Raw genomic sequence first — 20,035 nt, 5'->3', positions numbered from 1 at the left:
TGACCATTGGGGCAACCGGGTACTGCCTGAGGACCCAGAGGCTCTCCCACTCCCACCACACACCACAGCCCCCCTGAACCTCAGTGGGACCTCCCCAGTCCCACCCTGAAGGGCCCTGGTATCTAGTGGGCAGGAAAGAACAACACTCTCTCCTGCCCGCTGCTGCTATACTGTCTGGTGCTGCACCACCGTGTTTTAAAAATAGATGCTGAGACTTCCTGCAGCAGCCTCGTGAGACCGTCGAGACCCGCGAGACTACCGCGGGATGTCTCTGCACCCATTTTGAAAACACAGTGGTGCAAGGCAGAATAGCAGTAGTGGGCAGGAAAGAGTGGGGTTCTTTCCTGCCCCCCCCCCTGAAAAAGCCATTAGACCACCAGGACCTTTCAAGGTAGAATCAGGAAGGTCCTTCTAAGGCTCGGGGGACTGTAGTATGCGGGAGGGGGCCAGCAGCTGTGGCAGTGTGTATGTGGGGGGGGGGGGGGAGCTGTACTGTGTGGGAAGGGGAGGTGGCAGTGGGTAGTGGCTGGGGGCCAATGACCCTCACTGCTGTGGAGCCCAGGTCACCACCAGTCTGCCCCTGCATGTTGATGCATAAATTAGCATATTTTGGGTCTAATTTTCAAAGCACCTAAATATACAATGTACCATAGTGACCTTTAGCACTTTGTGTGTCTAAGTGCTTTGAAAATGAGCTTCGTAACCATCCATAAGGTCCATTCTATAAACTGATGGGTTAACATTTGGCAGATTTTGCAAATATCTGCTTACCTTATACTCCATATGGGGCTGGATTCAGTGTATGGCACTCAAAATTTGGCGCTGAAAAAAAATCGTCGCTATTTGGAATTCTGTAAAGTTCTAGAACACACTTAGCAATGATTCTCACGCCTAACGAAATCTGGTGTAGACGCTGGCATCCGAATTAGATGCAACTGAGGCCGTGTTGTATAATTCCACACGCAACTTTTCAGAACACTCTGACACGCTCATGGCCACTCCCCCTTTTGAGTTGCATGCCAGTAGAGTCAAGTACCCCGTCTTATAGCATAGCGTGCAGACAGATACGCAAGCAAATTTTAACGAATGCCTTTGTGTGCGTACAATTTTAAGTGCCATATATAAAACCCGGGATTAGAGCTTATGCTCATATCTGCCTCTGTCATTTCTGGTACATAATTGCCCATAATTACACCCGCCTCAGAGCAGGAGTAAGAATGTGTCTGCTTTCCCTAGGCATTTGTTATGCCTGTTTTCCATCTATGTGCTTGGCGAATTCCCCTCCATTCGCAGCACTTTCTACATCATTCCATAGTGCTTGGTTATAGTTTGTCTTGACTGACGTTGTAATCTGCATTACGATTGTGAAATTAGTAGAATATAAGCTTTGATGCTGCAAAATTCCAGCACAGCAGATGTCTCAACAGATCATATCCCAGGAGACAGGCTTCCCCCCCACCCCACCCCCTTTCAACTTCCTTCAGCCTAATCATGTTGGCGACTGTCCATTACCAGAGGCCTCCTTCTTGAACCCTGAAGTCATGAGCCTTAAATCCAGTCACCAGTAGGGATGTACATTCGTGGGAAATGTTAAGGGACTTCCCATGTTGTTTTGTGCCATTTATTTTCCCAAAATGACAGTAAAGCCCCAACGATCTTTTGTCTTTTACAGTGGTGGATATAGTGCACCCCAATAATAATATTGTTCCTGTAATGAAACATTTGTAAAAACCGAGATCCCCAAAAATGTCTGGGCTGTACACCCCCTAGTCACCAGGTGTCACTGTTTCATAATGACCTTGACTCCCTTCCTTCCTCTGCCTCCACTGCTTCTCCAGCTGGGCTACTCTGAAATCCCTGGCTGTAGCAGAATTCTTGTTAACTACCTTTGAGAACGGGTTAGGCTGATCACAGGCAGCTTGAAACGACTTCATGGAGATACACAGTATGACCAGATGTTCAGTGTTGCTTACAAATATATTCACCGGAGTGTTCAGAATTCATTTATTGACAGAGGAACACATAAAGAGAAGATCCTTGTTCTGTAGCAAACTGACAGCTGATGCACCCACTCTCTGTTGATGTAAATTTGAAATGTGTGATTTGAACATCTTGGCTTGGATAAGCCCAAGTTCTGGGAACGAGCGTCGTGTGTACTTTGGGCTGAACCTTTCCAGACTCGTGAATGTGTAGGTGATCGTATGTCAGAGAAAGGAACTGGGCTTTATCGTCCCCCAAAGGTTCTGCTCTAATCCTTACCCTCACAGCTGGGCAGGGGCCGGCTCCACTGGAAATTTGGCTCGCACTCCAGGGCTTCGTCGTTGCTGAGTGTATACCCCGGATCGCAGCTGAAGGTCACCAGCGCGCCAACATAAAACTCATTCCCATGGCGCTGGCCATTAACAGGAATGCCAGGATCCAAGCAGTGATCCGACTGGAGTTTCACAGCTGGAACAGAGATGTGGAGAAGAAATGAAGGCAGAGATTTTGCATCACAATAGAAGCTCAATGGCCACCAGACAACTGTACATGCAGACACCTCTGGAGTGAATCACTGAACAGCTGAAGCCTGTGAAAGGGAATGGAGATAGTGGGGTTGGAATTTAGTAATACCCATGTCCAGCTGGGTCAACAGAGGCACAGGGAGGTAATGCAGTACACATTTACCAAGTTGTGCAATGCAGGGTTAGAGAAGAGTGTCAGTTATGCATGTTGCATAATTTAATAATTAGCTGTTAATTGCTGTCAACAATCAATTACTGGAGCTAATTAGCAGTTGCACTTACACACACAACTGCCCTTCGTTGAGATTCTAGTAATTGTGTGTATAAAATCCATACCAGCCAGGATCGGCACCTGTCCAGTTAAATGCCCCATAACCAGCTATGTGTGAATTTTCAGCGGGACAGGGCCAGCCATAACCTGCTGAAAATTCGCGGTTAATATAACCAGCTATCCGCTGATTTGTGGGGCAACACCGGCTAAGTGTGGTGACCATATTTGGCCATGTGAATACCAGGCCTATCTCTGGCTAGTTGAAACTTAACCAGTCAGCGCTGAAAATTGGCTTGGCCAGTTACGTTTCACCTGGAAATGGGCCGGCATTGAATAACTGGGCTCAGCGTGGACCGCGGGAGTTAGCCAGGCTGGTAGGAGAGGGGTACGGGCGGGTCAGGGGCCCGGGTTACTGACAGCAGTTAGGTGTCTGCATTTATATCAACCATTGGGGCCAGGCTAAGGAGTTATTCTAGTGTTCCATAGAATTGCACGTCAGCCCAGTGACCCTTGGGTGACCTGTAGACAGTCACCACAATGAGTCAAAGACAAAGAGGGTCACAGCAGACAATGCCTCAAATATTCTCAAACCTTCTAATTCAACCATCTACAGCCGGTTATGCACTAACCTCTCTCTACTGCAAATTAAGTGCTTTTACCACTGGCACATTTATGATTCTCAAGACTTTAAAATACACTAGCACAAGAGAAAAATTATAGCAATTGTGCTTTACTCCTAATAACTATGTTTTGTAAGAAACACAATACATCCCTTTTTTGTTGTTGATTCAGTTAAGATTTCCTTTAAATGTACAGTACAAGACACATGCCCCTCCCTCTCTGGTTCTGGGGCTTTGAGATTAGGAATGGCAGGTAGACCAGCTGCAGAATGTACTCTGCTTCTAAGGGCAGGGACAGATGTTCTACACATCTGGACTGAGGCTGGCGCAGAGGTGGCCTGACTGCGCAGGTGAGATTCTTGACAGGTCCCTCCCTCAGTGGCTGATAACCAGTCCTGGAATGATACTGGGCCTCGTCTAAAACTGCCACATCCTTGACTCCTGGAATACTGCCATCACCATTGCATCTGCCTTACTCAACCCACTTCTCCTTGTCACTCGGTGGACAGGAAACAGGTTCTAAACAGTCCTGCCAAAGCTCCACATGTCTCCACGAGTACTGACAGTGCATTAGGAATAGTCTTGGGGTAAGTATCCAGCAAGAGGATCAACAGCCCCAGAAAGTTAGAAACCTTTTTCATTATCACAGTAACTCTCTCAATATCTGAGCCTTCGACGGTGGCCTTGGTACAGTAGCACTAGTGTTTCAGTTCAGACTTTTGTTGGTTTTCTTATTTTTTTTAAATTTCTAAAGACAGATCAATACATTTGGAAACAAGTATATGTGTTTCCCATCAAAAGTGAACAGCTCCTAACAGAGGAGATGGTGCTGAGCAGGAGAATCTGTCCCTATCCAGTATCCCACGGCGAGATATTATGTTGACAGGACACGCCCAGCCAAGGAAGGGATAGGGTTGCCAACTGGATCCAGATTTGCCCAACAGGGTTGATCCAGTCCTGGGCTTATCAACTGCATTCAGGGGACTTGTGGTTCTGATTTCCCTATTGAATTCCCTAAGAAAAGCAAGGCCACAAAGGTTCCTGCATGGACTGGATCATAAGACATGAGACATAAGCATCGCCACACTGGGACAGACCAAAGGTCCATCTAGCCCAGCGCCCGTCTCCGACAGTGGCCCATCCAGGTCACAATCACCCGACAAGATCCACGGAGCAAAGCATTTTGTACTGCTTGTCCCAGGAATAGTGGATTTTCCCCTACGTCCATTTAATAACATTCTATGGCCTTTTCCTTCAAGAAGCCGTCCACACCTTTCTTAAACTCTGCTAAGCTAACCGCCTTAACCACATTCTCCGGCAACAAATTCCAGCCTTGTTGGGTGAATCTGGATCTAGTTGGCAACCCTAGGAAGGAAGGATTGCGCTAGAGCTTTGCCCAGCCAAGGGAGAGCATCTTAATTTTGCTGACCGGCTCCAAATTTGAGTTTGCAAATATATTGGGGGGGAAAAAAACAGGTATTGAACCAATCAGGAGACACAATTACCTCAGGAGGGAGACTCCTTCTAATCAGGTCCCAAAAAGTCAACCAGATCTACACCTGCAAGAGTTGCTCAGTAAAAAAAAAAAAAAATCTCCCTCCTTTCTGCACATCCCGTCTGATATCCTTGACATGCTGGTTCTGTGAGCATTGTAGGGTGTGTCTCAAATATACTCAGGGCTAATGCAAAAAGTATTAAATGTCCACAATATCCCTCTTGTGTATTTCATACATATGGGATTAAAATCTCCAAGGGATGGAAACAAAGGGCTGCTTTGGATGGTTATTTGTTTATTTATTTATTTTTAATGGCAATGGCAGTTCAGCCCTGGTATCTGGATAGTAACTGGCACAGAATACGACCTGTGGAATTGTCTGGACAGTGGAGATATTCAGTCCTCTCTCTAAATGAGATGGAACTGCCTGTTTCTTGTGCTAAATTTATCTGGATAGAATGACCGACGGAATTGTCTGCATAGTGGAGATAGTCGGTCCTCTCTCTGGATGAGCTTACCAGGCCAGGTAATGGAAGAGATCACCTCCACTCATATCTCTAAAGCAATGTGGTGTTCCTTAATAACTTTCAGCGACATTTTCCAGATTATGTCTCTGAAAAGTACTGTCTAAGGCATTTACTTGGGCAGAAGGTGCTGGTACCTGGATAAGTACTGTGGAATGTTAGGCCAAAAAACTGCTTTCTTAGACATTTGGAGGACACCGTTCCAGTTGTCGTTTTATGATGACACTATATTAGGAGGCTTCTGGCTTACGATGATGTTCATCTGAAGTAGAGTTTTGTATTGATGCTGGTGAAGATACAACACTCTCACTCGGATCTCGGTAGGCTATGGTAGAGTGATCCAACACGCCCTGTACTTACTTTCATAGCGGATTTGAAAGCCAATGTCTGAATGGCTCTTGTCTGTTGAGAAGAGGAGGTAGAGGAAGTTGCTGGTGCTGATCAGGAACTGGGGCACTTGCGTACCATCATAGATCCCGATTAATGGAGAAGAATAGGAACGGCCATCTCTCACTTCCAGAGTGTCATAGTTCACCTCCGTCTTGAATCTGCAATAGAAACAAAGGCTGTATTGTTAAACAGTTTCACTGGTGACCTCACCTAGAGGCTAACATTCATCTCTGACAAGCGGGAGAGATGTATCTTTCAACCTGCAGGTCTAGGATGTAGGTTTGATTAGTCACATTTACAAATCCAAGCTGAAGGCAAATTTACTCAACATTGCGCTCACATCATTCTCCAGGTACTGCTGAGTTGTAGAGGGCGTACTGGTCCCATTTTACTGGGCTACCATAAGAATTATCCAACATACATTCAGGCGTGCTTTTTGGACCAGTCCATACGCTACTACATGACCAGTCCATACGCTACAACCTTCTGGCAGATAGAGAAGCCAATCAGTAATCTAAGCACAGAGGACAATTTGGATAAGGCACGTCTGGCGCATGTAAATGCAGTACAAGTGCCACTTACTGAACTGCATAGCGCACAGTGGAAAAAGAGGTATATGTGAGGGGAGCATGGGCGGGACCCGGGAGTGTCACCCATCAACACCCGCATCTCATAGAATAAGATGTGCACACTGATGACAGATGTAGACGCGCTCTCCTACGCCTGCCATTGACTTGGCATAAGTGGGCAGCACTGTTTCCTCTAAGCTCAGTGGCATTGCTACCAGTAGGGGGTGCTGCTTCAATATTGTGTTTCCAATCTCTAGGGACAGGCAGGTTCCCTGGAGTCCTGCAGAACTTGCCTGTCCCTCACTATCAAAAATGTGATAATGAAACAGCCCCTCCCACTGGCAGAATTGTAGACAGACTCTTGCTCAGTTTAGAGGAAACAGTGGTTGGCACGCCTTCTTTTTTGGCCTACTGATGTGGGTTTGCTTCACCATTCTGCAACAGCATCAGGGGTACACTTATGCCATTGCAGAATTCGTGCTCCCAAGCTGCATCGGGGCACCAGAAAGGAGATTCTATTTTACGGAACTGCTGCTTCCGTCTTTCATTAGAGCAGAACGTCTACCACACATGCAATTTCCTTTAAATCCAAACAGATCAGGAAGCCGATACTAAAGTTTTGCTTTCAATAACCACCTGTCGAAAGTGATCTTTATGGGGTATCCTGGTTGTGCTTCTAAAACCCACACACAGTGCAGGGAGTCCTTGTAGAACCCGGGCCAGCCCGGAGACAAGATCATTCCGCTGGGAGACGTCAGGTGTCCACCACATGGAGCTAGGAAAGAAACAGAAAATAAGTCACACCCGCTGCCCTCTTACACAGCTTCGTATACTTTATTAGCCAATCAATTAACTTAACACTAAAAGACCACACATTTCATAGGCATCTCCAGGTAGGTCACTGCCAGTGGCCTGTTCACAATTTCCTGTTCCTTAGCAGCTGAAAGGCCTCCTTAGCACCAGTGGTGAAACTGTACCACTGCTTATCATTTTTATAGTGCTACTAGACGTATGCAGTGCTGTACACTGAACATGTAAGAGACAGTCCCTGCTCAATACAGCTTACAATCTAATCAGGACAGACAAACAGGACAAATAAGGACAGGACAAAAAACACCTCTCCTCCCTTATTCCGACTGTCTTCTTTCCATAATTGCTTGACTAGATCGACTTGTTAGCCTTGATATCTTTTTAACGCCAATTGTATTTCTTGTACCCTGAAATGGTGATGCCATAACAGGTCTTTGTAAGCCACATTGTGCCTGCAAATAGGTGGGAAAATGTGGGGTACAAGTGCAATAAATAATAATAATAATAATAAAGGAATTACTTCAGGTGGGAATGATAAAGCAGACATAGGTACTGGTCAAGGGGGTTAGGAGTTAAAAACAGCCTCAAAAAGGTGGGCTTTTAGCCTAGATTTGAAGATGGCTAAAGATGGAGTTCAACGTACTGACTCAGGAAGTCTATTCCAGACATATGATGCAGCAAGATAAAAGGAACGGAGTCTGGAGTTGGCAGTAGAGGAGAAGGGTACAGATACGAGAGATTAACCCAATGAATGGAGTTTCTGGTGAGGAGTGTAGGGAGAAGTAAGAGTGGAGAGGTACTTAGGAGCTGCAGAGTGAATGCACTTGTAAGTCAACAAGAGGAGTTTGAACTGTATGCGGAAACAGATAGGGAGCCAGTGAAGTGACTAGAGGAGAGGGCTAATACGAGCATAGCAACACTGGTGGAATGTAAGTCGTGCAGCAAAATTTTGAACAGATTGAAGAGGAGAGAGATGGCTAAGAGGGAGACCTGTGAGAAGCAAGCAGTCTATGCGAGAGGTGTAAGAGTGTGGATAAGGGTTTTGGTAGTGTGCTCAGAAAAGAAGATACAAATTTTGGTGATATTATAGAGAAAGAAACGACAGGTTTCAGCGGTTTGTTGAATATGGACAGAGAAAGAGAGAGGAGTCAAAGATGACGTCAAAGTTATGAGCTGATGAGACCGGGAGGACAAGAGTGTTATTCACAGAGTTAGAGAATGGGGGGGGGGGGGGGGGGGGGTGAAGAGGAGAAGTGGGTTTAGGGGGAAAGATAAGAAGCTCAGTCTTCGTCTTGTTTAGTTTCAGATGGCGCTGAGACATCCAGGCAGCAATGTCAGACAGGCAGGCTGATACTTGGGCCTGGATAACTGCTGAAGTTTCTGGTGTGGAGAGGTAGATCTGGGAGTCATCGGCATAAAGGTGACACTATACTGGTCACACTTGGAGAAGATGCTGTCACTGTACACAAAATTAAGCAAAGAACACCTCAGAGAAATTCACAATATGCACTTTGAAGCATCCGGACTCCAGATGCTCCATTCCTCTCATCCACCATCAGAGAAGTGTAATTGTTGGCTGAGAGTGCCTTACTGTTTTCAGAAAATGGTTTTGCATCACTAAAAGGATTTAATAAAATAGAAAATTTCCCAGTCGAGTGCCATTTGGAGGACTGAAAGGAGCTGGGGGGGGGGGGGGGGGGCGGGGGGGGGGGGGGGGGGGGAAGCTTCCTAGCTCATGAATCAGATTCAGCATTGACAGTCAGGCTGCTCGATTTACAGGAGATTATGCAAGTGTAGACCTGATTGGCATTTGCCATGCAGGCGATAAGTGGACCTCACATAGGGAGGTAGAAATAAACTCTGGGAGACCTCTGCAATGACAGCCCCATGGTATACACCCACTCCAGCTGACATTTCTAATAAAGGTGAAATGAATAGATGGTTTTTTGAATATTAGTAGGATTCCTTCCTTCCATGCACAAGCTGCCATAAAGCCAGTGTTCAAGAAAGATGAAGATGCAGGATACTGTAGGAGAGCAAAATTTAGATATTGTGTGTGGTGGGAGGGATAGAAGTCACTGACCAGGAAAGGGATCTAGGCGTCATTGTTGATGATACATTGAAACCCTTTGCTCGGTGTGCGGCGGCAGCTAAGAAAGCAAATAGAATGTTAGGTCTTATTAGGAAAGGAATGGAAAACAAAAACGAGGACGTTCTAATGCACTCCCTGGTGCAACCGCACCTCGAATACTGTGTTCAATTCTGGTCACCGCATGTCAAAAAAGATTTAGTGGAATTAGAAAAGGTACAGAGAAGGGCGACAAAAATGACGACGTTCCTATGAGGAAAGGATAAAGCGGCTAAGGCTCTTCAGCTTGGAGAAAAAACAACTGAGGGGAGATATGATAGAGGTCTATAAGATGAGTGGAGTGGAACGGATAGATGTGAATCACTTGTTTACTCTTTCCAAAAATACTAGAACTTGGGGACAAGCAATGAAGCTACAAAGTAGTATATTTAAAATGAATCGGAGAAACTTTTTCTTCACTCAATATGTAATTAAACTCTGAAATTCGTTGCCAGAGAATGTAGTAAAAGTAGTTAGATTAGCAGGGTTTAAAAAAAAGGTTTGGATGGCTTCCTAAAGAAAAAGTCCATAGACCATTATTAAAATGGACTTGGGAAAAATCCACCACTTATTTCTAGGCTAAGCAGCATAAAATGTATTGTACTTTTTTGAGATCTTGCCAGGTACTGGAAACACGATGCTGGGCTTGATGGACCTTTGGTCTGTCCCAGTATGGCAATACTTATGTACTTACGTTCTTAAGAATTCATTGCAGAATGGACACAACACTACAATATACACAGGACTGCTAAACGAGAGATTACTGGTAACACAACTTCATCAGGGCTGAAGAGAATTCTCAAATACCCCGCCCTCCTCCTTCTCTGAGACCTAATACTCCCAAAGCAACACACCAGACAGGCAAACATCCAAATAAGATGATGAAAGACAAACTCTGTACTAGTCACGGGCCTAGAGAGGACTTCCTGAACATGAAAGTGGAGCAGAACAAACTGCTAACCAAACCTAGGGAGCCAGGGCTCATATGAACTTTTTAAATATTTTTATATATTTCAACTTTATTTCATATACTGTAAATCAAATTAACTAAGAGCCTCTTTAACTAAGCCGCCCTAGCGATTCCCAGCGCAGCAAATGAGAGGAAGCCCATTCAATTCCATTTGTGGGAATCTTTAGCGCAGCTTAGTAAAAGAAGTCCTAAGTGGTTTACATACAGAAAAACATATATAGGAACCCAGTTTACAATATTTAGTATAAAAAAAAAGTAAAATAATTAATCATACCAAGCTACAATAGGAAGGGAGGAGATGAAAATAAAGAGAACACAGTGATAAAAATCTGCTGAAAATTGATCACTGCTAAAGTTGTGGAAAAATTCAAATGTACTTTAAGACTGGACAAAACGATAGGTCTTAAGTACTGCCTTGAATCTTAAAACAAGATAGTTCCAAGCTAACAGGTAGAACATTCCATAAAGCATGAACAAAAACTGAAAAACGGGACGTACGAGCTACATGAGATTGAATATGAAGATGAGAAGGAAGTACAAGAAGATTGCGATGTACAGGAGACAGAATGGGTGGCAAATAGGGAATGAGAGCCCCATTGAGAAAAGAAGGTAAACCAGAGTGTGAAGTCGAAAAAAAATAAGAGTGAGAACCTTGTATTTTCAGTTTCTAACTACTGAAGTTAGTAAAGTCTTTGCTACTCTACGCATTCATTTTCCTAGGCCTTCCCTTTCTAAATCTCATGATCATTGTGACTTCTTGACACCTACCTTCACATCTTAGCACTGAGCTGCTCCACACCACATTCCCCTCCTTCAGGATACAGGTGATGGTCTCTGAGCCGTGGGTCCTGATGAAACCTTCATCACAGAGGAAAGACACCGAGCTGGCCAGTTGAAGGCTGTCCCCAAACCTTTTGCCGTTCACTGGAACTCCAGGATCGGGGCACTCGTTGTGTCTGAATGCTGGAAAATGAAGCCACACGTAGACAACAAACATTTATTCCCGGCTGGTACAGGACAGCATCAGACTGCTGAGACCCCGGTGGGGAGTTTATAAGAGACTGCAGCGCATAGAGCAGTGTTTTATATCATTATCCTGGACTAAATGCACACAGTAGCCGCTAGGAAAGTAGAGAGCTACACAGGTAGGTAATTCGAGGCACGGAGAATTGGTAAAGTGGGTCATGTATATTATAACACATAATCAATGTAGTGAATCAGCAGGTCCAATAATGCAAAATTTATATCCATTTCCCACAGATCAAAAACCTCTCCAGGAGAGTAAAAATAAAACCTTAATATTTGTTCACTTTTGGCTCTTGCCGTTTCTACCTCATCTATTCACAACTTTGTTAGAAAGCACCAGAAAAACCACAACATATGATAACCCACTACTATCGGACCAACTGCAGTACTCTCCCTGTCTGGACACAAATCAGCTATCTGCAAATGGAAATCTTTAGACCTTTTTCTATCCAATAAGGACTAATTTTAGGGTTAGAACTCAGCACTCTGTACCATATTGTGTGTTTTGTTCTGTTCTGTTGCATTTTCTGTGGTGTATTGTTATGATTTAATAAACTTATTATAAAAAAAAAAGATTAAGAAGAAAACAGGAATTCCTTGCAAAACAGGAATAAAGGCAAAACTCCCAGACCACATGAATCATTAAATCCCAAAAGGCTGAATGGGGGAAAAAGGGTTGTTGTCACCTATTTCCCTGCCTCTAAGAGGACACAAGTGATTCACCTTTAAGCCAAGTTTTGCGATTGTCACCGAGCTGGAAAAAAATTACAAAAATACGGATGATATTGATAAATAAATCAAAAATCTCTTCTTAAATTAATGTGAATGTCCCAGTTGGTGTAAAAGCTGCCATTCTTTTTTCATAGGACTGATTGCTACCAGCACATACGTGTTCACACATGAACTCTGCGCAGGAGGGTCCAGGGTGACTATTTTTATAGAATTGCACAGGTGCCTATGCAGCCTTCATTTTGTTTTTTAATTTCTTGAGCTTTGTTAACCGCCTTTATGAAGAAATGATAAAACAGGTACAGCATATTGCGCCAATGCACAGGATCACGCTGAACCCTGAACAGGATTTACGATGCTTGTGGGAGGAAAAGAAAAATCATTTTCTTTCTGAAGAGTGTCAGCTCCTGCATTAGCAACTCCTCTACTGACGATAGTTTAATGATCTAATTATTTGTTGGGGTTTATTCTGGATCTTTGAAGTATAAGATGCTACTCTGCAGAATACTGTCTAGAGTAATGTTATTTTAGAGGCTACCACGCAGCTCCAGAGGGCATAATATTACTCCACAGGGTATCCTGCTATTCTGTATGGTAAGATATTACTCTCTAGTACCTTATGCAGTTCTGAACTGTGTGATCTTACTCGAGTATAATATTACTCTCTAGTATCTCATGCAGTTGTGCTCCGTGTGGTGTTACTCCACAGGGTATCCTGCTGTTCTGTAGGGTATATTACTCTTTAGTGTCTCATGCAGTTCTGCAACGTATGATGTTATTCCACGGGGTATAACATTACTCTCTGCGAGGTAGTCTGCTTTTCCATAGAGTATACTATTACTGTCTAGTATCTCATGCAGTTCTGCACCATGTGATCTTATTCAAGGGTATAATATTACTCTCTAGTACCTTATGCAGTTCTGAACTGTGTGATCTTACTCGAGTATAATATTACTCTCTAGTATCTCATGCAGTTGTGCTCCGTGTGGTGTTACTCCACAGGGTATCCTGCTGTTCTGTAGGGTATAATATTACTCTTTAGTGTCTCATGCAGTTCTGCACCATGTGATGCTATCCTGCAGGATATTCTGCTGTTCCATTCACTATATTATTACTCTCTAGTGTCTAATGTAGTTCTGCAACGTATGATGTTATTCCACGGGGTATAACATTACTCTCTGCGGGGTAGTCTGCTTTTCCATAGAGTATAATATTACTCTCTAGTATCTCATGCAATTGTGCTTTGTGTGGTGTTACTCCACAGGGTATCCTGCTGTTCTGTAGGGTATAATATTACTCTTTAGTGTCTCATACAGTTTTGCACCATGTTATGCTATTCTGCAGGGTATTCTGCTATTCCATATAGTATATTATTAATCTCTAGTGTTTCATGCAGTTTTGTACCGTACAATGTTATTGCACAGGGGTATATTACTCTTTGCAGGGTATTCTACTATTTCATAGAGTGTATTATTACTCTCTAGTGTCTCTTGCAGTTCTGCACCATGGGATGACATTCCACAGTGTATAATATTACTCTCTAGTATTTCATGCAGTTACCATTTGGTGTTACTCCACAGAGTATCCTGCTGTTCTGTAGAGTATAATATTACTATTTATGGTATCCTGCTATTCCATAGGGTATAATATTACTCACTAGTGTCACATGCAGTTCTGCACCATGTGACATTATTCTGCTATCCCATAGGGTATAATGTTATGTAGCCTAGTGGTTAGTGCAGTGGACTTTGATCCTGGTGAACTGGGTTCAATTCCCACTGTAGTTCCTTTGACTCTGGGCAAGTCACTTAACCCTCCATTGCCCCTGGTACAAAATAAGTACCTGAATTATGTAAACCGCTTTGAATGTAGTTGCAAAAACCTCAGAAAGGCAGTATATCAAGCCCCATTTCCCTTTCCCTTATGACATCACAATATCAGAAGTGAGCCAAGGCAATTAAGCCATTGTGACATCACTGATGAGGCTGGCTCTTATTGGTGGAACGAGTTGAGGAGTAGCCTAGTGGTTAGTGCAATGGACTTTAAGCCATTGTGACATCACTGATGAGGTTGGCTCTTATTGGTGGAATGAGTGGAGGAGTAGCCTAGTGGTTAGTGCAGCGGACTTTGATCCTGGGGAACTGAGTTCGATTCCCACTGCAGCTCCTTGTGACTCTGGGCAAGTCACTTAACCCTCCATTGCCCCTGGTACAAAATAAGTACCTGAATATATGTAAACCACTTTGAATGGAGTTGCAAAAACCTCAGAAAGGCAGTATATCAAGTCCTGTTTCCCTTTCCTTCTAGTGTCTCATGTAATTCTGCACCATGTGATGTTATTCTGCTATTCCATTATTCTCTAGTGTCTAATACAGTTTTGTACCATGTGATTACTCTGCAGAATATCCTGCTATTCCGTAAGGTATAATGTTACTCTCTACTATCTCATGCAGTTCCTGCACCATTTGGTGTTACTCCACAGAGTATCCTGCTGTTCTGTAGAGTATAATATTACTCTTTATGGTCTCATGCAGTTCTGCACCGTGTGATGTTATTCCACAGGGTAGCAGGACGCTCTGTAGATGACAGGTATCTGTAAGGTATAGTAGGTGAAGTGGAAAGCGATAGTGATATGGTTGCTGTTAGCAGAAATACTAGTCCACTTACTCGTGAAAGTGATATTGAAGCCCCTTTTTTCTGTGGAGTGGTCAGTCTGGAACTCCAGTCTCACCACGTGGCCACTGCTGGTCAGGGAAGATGGCACCTGGTTGCCTGAGAAGGTGCCCAACACCGGTGACTCGGCAGTCCCGCCGTCCTTCACCGCGAGGAAATCAAACTGCGGCTCCACATCAAAGTCATTGAAAGCTAAATGGATGCGGCTCTCGGGTTTGGCTATGATTAGCCAGACACAGTGCAAGTGGTTGCCATACTCCTCGGGATAATTGGGTGACAGAACAGTGCCAGACGATGTGGTAAAGTTGAAGAAACAAGAAACTGTGAATAAAGAGAGACACAGAGAGACAAAGAGTGATATCCAGGACTCATTGTCTAACCAGTTTTTCTTCAATGCAAATAGAAGGCAATTCTCTAAACTGGTGACTCCATTTTGGCATGCCAATTCCCAGCATTGAGCGTCAATTCTATAACAGCATCTGTACACCGAGATGCCTTTATAGAAAACTAGCGTAGCTTGGCATGGGCACACCTAAATTGAGGCATGACCAACCATTTATGCCATGACGACAGCAGATATAAATTTGGCTTGCTTACATGTGTCACTTGAGGAGATAACCCATGGCCTGTCCATGCTCCACCCCCTGCAGTCATGTGATATAGCACGTTGGTGCTATCCTATACCAGAGACTAGTGCGTATTCACGTGTAACAACACATGTAAACTGTGCGTATAGAATTACCTCCATAGCAGATACCAGGATTAATCTTTGATTCTCTCAAATAAACAGAATAAGGCTCAGAGCACAGCAGTCACACAATGCTCGAAGGACAAAAGATGGACCAGAAAAAGCAAACCCCACCTATTGTGTGATAAATCAGTGTTTCTGGGGACGGTTCTGGAGTTCTCTCCCTGCTGGTTTGGTCTTCAGACAGTGCAATGGAAATCTGTCTCACCGCAGTGGCATAGCCACAGGTGGGCCTGGGTGGACTTTGGACTCAGGCCCACCCAAAATTGTGACACTCTTGCTATGGCTGGTGGGTATTCTCAAACCTTGCCAGCTGAAGATTTTCTGTCCTTGGGCAGCCAGCGCTCTTCCAAATGTCAGCCAGCAGCACTTGCCTTGAGCTGATGCCAAGACCGGCCCTTCTGCACATGCTCAGTTTTCACACATGCAAAAGCACTGAGCATGCATGGCCTGCCGACAGCATCATCAATTTGAGGCAAGAGCTGCCGGCTGCCATTTGGAAGAGTGCTGGCTGCTCGAGTAGTAGTAGGAAATCTTCAGCTGGCAGAGTTTAGGGATCCCACCAGCTCAAGTATTTAATATTTGGGGTTTGTGGGCAGGGAGGAGTGGAGAGAAGAGCAAACTGGAGGAGTACTGGGGGGGGGGGAGGGGGGAATTTCATGCCCACCCACCCTTGGGCTCAGGCCCACCCAAAACTGCCTATCTGGTTACGCCCCTGGTCTCACTCTCACCTATGCTTCGCCACAGATATTCTGAAAACCAAGTTGGGGAAGAGGGAGGGGTACTCCAGGACCTATAACCCCCTTTAAAATACATTTAAGTCTTTATTTTAGGAGCTGTATCGACACTTTGCACTTCCGTGTACTGCTTTCAGAAAGCTGGTATTTACAGGTCTAAATGTAAACTACAAGGGGGGGGGGGGGCTTGGGTGGAAGTAAAATCTACATGTGTACTCCTCTTTTGGACAGGGAAGGCACGTGTGTGTGTGTGTGTGTGTGTGTGTGTGTGTCCTGATACTTCATTGTGCAGATTTACAGCTGCTCCCTTGCACATATAGGTTTGTAAAAACTGCTTCATCCCGCTTCTCCCCTGTTGTTTATTTTCCTTTCCGAATTGGAAACCAATAAGGATTGAGAACTCTGTTATCAGATACAAGTAGGGCTTGCAAACTGGCAGGCAGACAGGTGTAACTTAGACGTGTACGTTTGGGTAGCTGGCCAGGTGCCCTTGGCCTGGATTGGCCGCTGTCGGGGACAGGATGCTGGGCTCGATGGACCCTTGGTCTTTTCCCAGTGTGGCATTACTTATGTACTTATGTCACTGTTCCTCCGTTCAATATTTCAATGTGTAGGTTTGTAAAATTTCTGCTCCCATTGCACATGTCGGCAAATGCAGGTATTTTCGAAGAGGGCAGATCCTTTTCTAAAATACTAGCAGAATTCTACACGTCCTGACCTGCACATCTCAATTCCGATTTCTACATTTTATCTAAGATCAATCTGTTAATGCCCTTTCCCAGTGCTTTTTTTGAGGGGGTACTTGGGGGTACCGAGTACCGGCACCTTTCCTATTGTCTACTAAAATTGACCCATGGCCCCCAAGTGTTAATGAAAGATTTCAGGCTCTACACAACAATTCTGCCTTGTCATGGATTCTGTGACTGGTCGCAGGGAGGCCTGGCTATTGTGGGCTGGGTCTCCATGATCACTCCATTCCTGAAGGGTGGCCTGGCATTTGAGTACCGGCACCTTTTTTGCTAGAAAAAAAACGCACTGCCCTTTCCATAACCTGATCTCGATTCTGCAAAATCCCAATGTCTCACTAATACCGGATTCAATACGGGGCATTACATAAGTACATAAGTAATGCCATACTGGGAAAAGACCAAAGGTACATCGAGCCCAGCATCCTGTCCCCGACAGCGGCCAATCCAGGTCAAGGGCACCTGGCAAGCTACCCAAACATACAAACATGTTATACATGTTATTCCCGAAATTGTGGATTTTTCTCAAGTCCATTTAGTAGCGGTCTATGGACTTGTCCTTTAGGAAACTGCCCAACCCCTTTTTAAACTTTGCCAAGCTAACCACTTTCACTACGTTCTCCAGCAACGAATTCCAGAGTTTAATCATGCGTTGGGTGAAGAAAACCTTTCTCCTATTTGTTTTAAATTTACTACACTGTAGTTTCATCGCATGCCCCCTAGTCCTAGTATTTTTGGAAAGCGTGAACAGACGCTTCACATCCACCTGTTCCACTCCATTCATTATTTTATATACCTCTATCATGTCTCCCCTCAGCCGTCTCTTCTCCAAGCTGAATAGCCCTAGCCTCCTTAGTCTTTCTTCATAGGGAAGTCGTCCCATCCCCGCTATCATTTTAGTCGCCTTTCGCTGCACCTTTTCCAGTTCTACTATATCTTTCTTGAGATGCGGCGACCAGAATTGAACACAATACTCAAGGTGCGGTCGCACCATGGAGCGATACAATGGCATTATAACATCCTCACACCTGTTTTCCATACCTTTCCTAATAATACCCAACATTCTATTCGCTTTCTTAGCCGCAGCAGCACACTGAGCAGAAGGTTTCAGCGTATTATCAACGATGACACCCAGATCCCTTTCTTGTTCCTCATGCTAGAAAAAGATAAATTGGTGAGGACTCGGGAGGTTTTCCCTACTAAGATTGACTACCATGCATCATGCCATTTTTTTTGTTACATTTGTACCCCGCGCTTTCCCACTCATGGCAGGCTCAATGCGGCTTACATGGGGCAATGGAAGGTTAAGTGACTTGCCCAGAGTCACAAGGAGCTGCCTGTGCCTGAAGTGGGAATCAAACTCAGTTCCTCAGTTCCCCAGGACCAAAGTCCACCACCCTAACCACTAGGCCACTCCTCCACTGTTGCAACTATTTGAGATTCTACATGGAATGTTGCTATTCCACTAGCAACATTCTATGTAGAAGTCGGCCCTTGCAGATCACCAATGTGGCCGCGCAGGCTTCTGCTTCTGTGAGTCTGACGTCCTGCACGTACGTGCAGGACGTCAGACTCACAGAAACAGAAGCCTGCGCAGCTTTCTACATGGAATGTTGCTAGTGGAATAGCAACATTCCATGTAGAATCTCCAATAGTATCTATTTTATTTTTGTTACATTTGTACCCCGCGCTTTCCCACTCATGGCAGGCTCAATGCGGCTTACATGGGGCAATGGAGGGTTAAGTGACTTGCCCAGAGTCACAAGGAGCTGCCTGTGCCTGAAGTGGGAATCGAACTCAGTTCCTCAGGACCAAAGTCCACCACCCTAACCACTAGGCCACTCCTCCACTTCTGACACCTGGATTTTGCAGAACAGAGTCTGGAAGCTGATCTACAATGGCAGCTACAAATGGACTATTCACCCTGCAGCTCTCTGCACCTGCAACAACACAACTCAAGTCCACAGTCATAGCCTGGGATAACAGCTCTCATGGAGAGTTTTAATTCTCTCCTACATGACATCAGAGTCATGGACTGTGTAGATCATCTGTCCACGATGAATATGCATAAGATACATTTAAATATGTTGGTGAGCCAACATATGCAAATCTATTTCATACATATTCGCTGTGGAGATCCTGAAAATCTGACTGGCTGTGACGTCCCCTGAGCAGGCCTGGGAGATGTTGATATAAAAGCTATGAGGGAGAGACAATAAACAATGACATGCATGAGATATGTAAGCCTCTAAAAATATGATATTATTCCTCAGGGTGCCTACAGCTTTTAAAATAAGATCTCTGGGATTTTTTTTTTTGTCTTGAAAGCCTGTCAGCCTTGGGAACACACTGTTCAGTACAATTCAGATCCTGCTGGGCTGTAGCTGGGACAACTCTCAGCGCTGCGGCTCAGGCTGGGGCTGATTCACTAATGGGCAACTTCTAGCACTATCTCTGCTCTGCATCAGCTCTGATTATTTTGCAGTTTCACCTTCTGATCCCATCCTCATAGCTGAAGACTCATAAAACGCTAAAAAAATAAAAAAATCCCAACATTTAATGCTAATTAGTGACAGGAAGAATTCAGACAGAAAAAGGACTTAATTGAGCATTTCCACAATTATTTGGTGTACGGTTTGCATCTGCTCCCAATTAGATAACTTTTCGTGCTCCTTTTAACCTTCCAGTGCAGCCCACCCAGCCATTGAAGAGACATTAAAGACCATTAACTGGTGAGCGCTGAAAAGAAAAGAGCAGTTATGTTAACATTCAGTCCGAAGGCGCTTCTTTTAGGCAATAAGCCCAAAATACCAGCACAGATCCTGCAGAAAATGTGCCTACATTGAACAAACACTTATGCCAGCTTGGGATCAGGCACAAATTTTAACACATCAAGTACACGTGTGTTTTCTAAAATATGCGCCTAGGACTAGATTCTATATCACACGCCTACAAAATCCAAGATGAAAAATATATGACTAGATTTAGGAGTGACTCTATAGAATATGCCTAAATTTCCACAAGGCGCCCATCCACATGACTACATTTCGGCGTGGACATTTACGCCAAGTAAAACATGGTATAAATGCTGACGC

At 44.5% G+C, this 20,035-nt stretch overlaps 1 protein-coding gene across 1 annotated transcript in view; it reads right to left on the bottom strand.

The window, feature by feature from the left end:
- CSMD2 (CUB and Sushi multiple domains 2) overlaps positions 1-20,035 on the bottom strand; it is a 507,359-nt gene that overhangs the window by 131,807 nt on the left and 355,517 nt on the right. Inside the window, exons 14-18 of the mRNA XM_030220011.1 lie at positions 14,704-15,030; positions 11,050-11,244; positions 7,010-7,148; positions 5,775-5,962; positions 2,260-2,448 (exon numbers count right to left, since the gene is read on the bottom strand). Of these exons, the coding sequence (XP_030075871.1) occupies positions 2,260-2,448; positions 5,775-5,962; positions 7,010-7,148; positions 11,050-11,244; positions 14,704-15,030 (1,038 nt within the window). The remainder of the gene's footprint in view (positions 1-2,259; positions 2,449-5,774; positions 5,963-7,009; positions 7,149-11,049; positions 11,245-14,703; positions 15,031-20,035) is intronic.

Source organism: Microcaecilia unicolor, chromosome 11 (assembly GCF_901765095.1).
Source record: "Microcaecilia unicolor chromosome 11, aMicUni1.1, whole genome shotgun sequence".
NCBI classification, from domain to species: Eukaryota; Metazoa; Chordata; class Amphibia; order Gymnophiona; family Siphonopidae; genus Microcaecilia; species Microcaecilia unicolor.
Note: the sequence above shows the minus strand (reverse complement) of the source record. Positions and strands in the feature narration are given on the sequence as shown.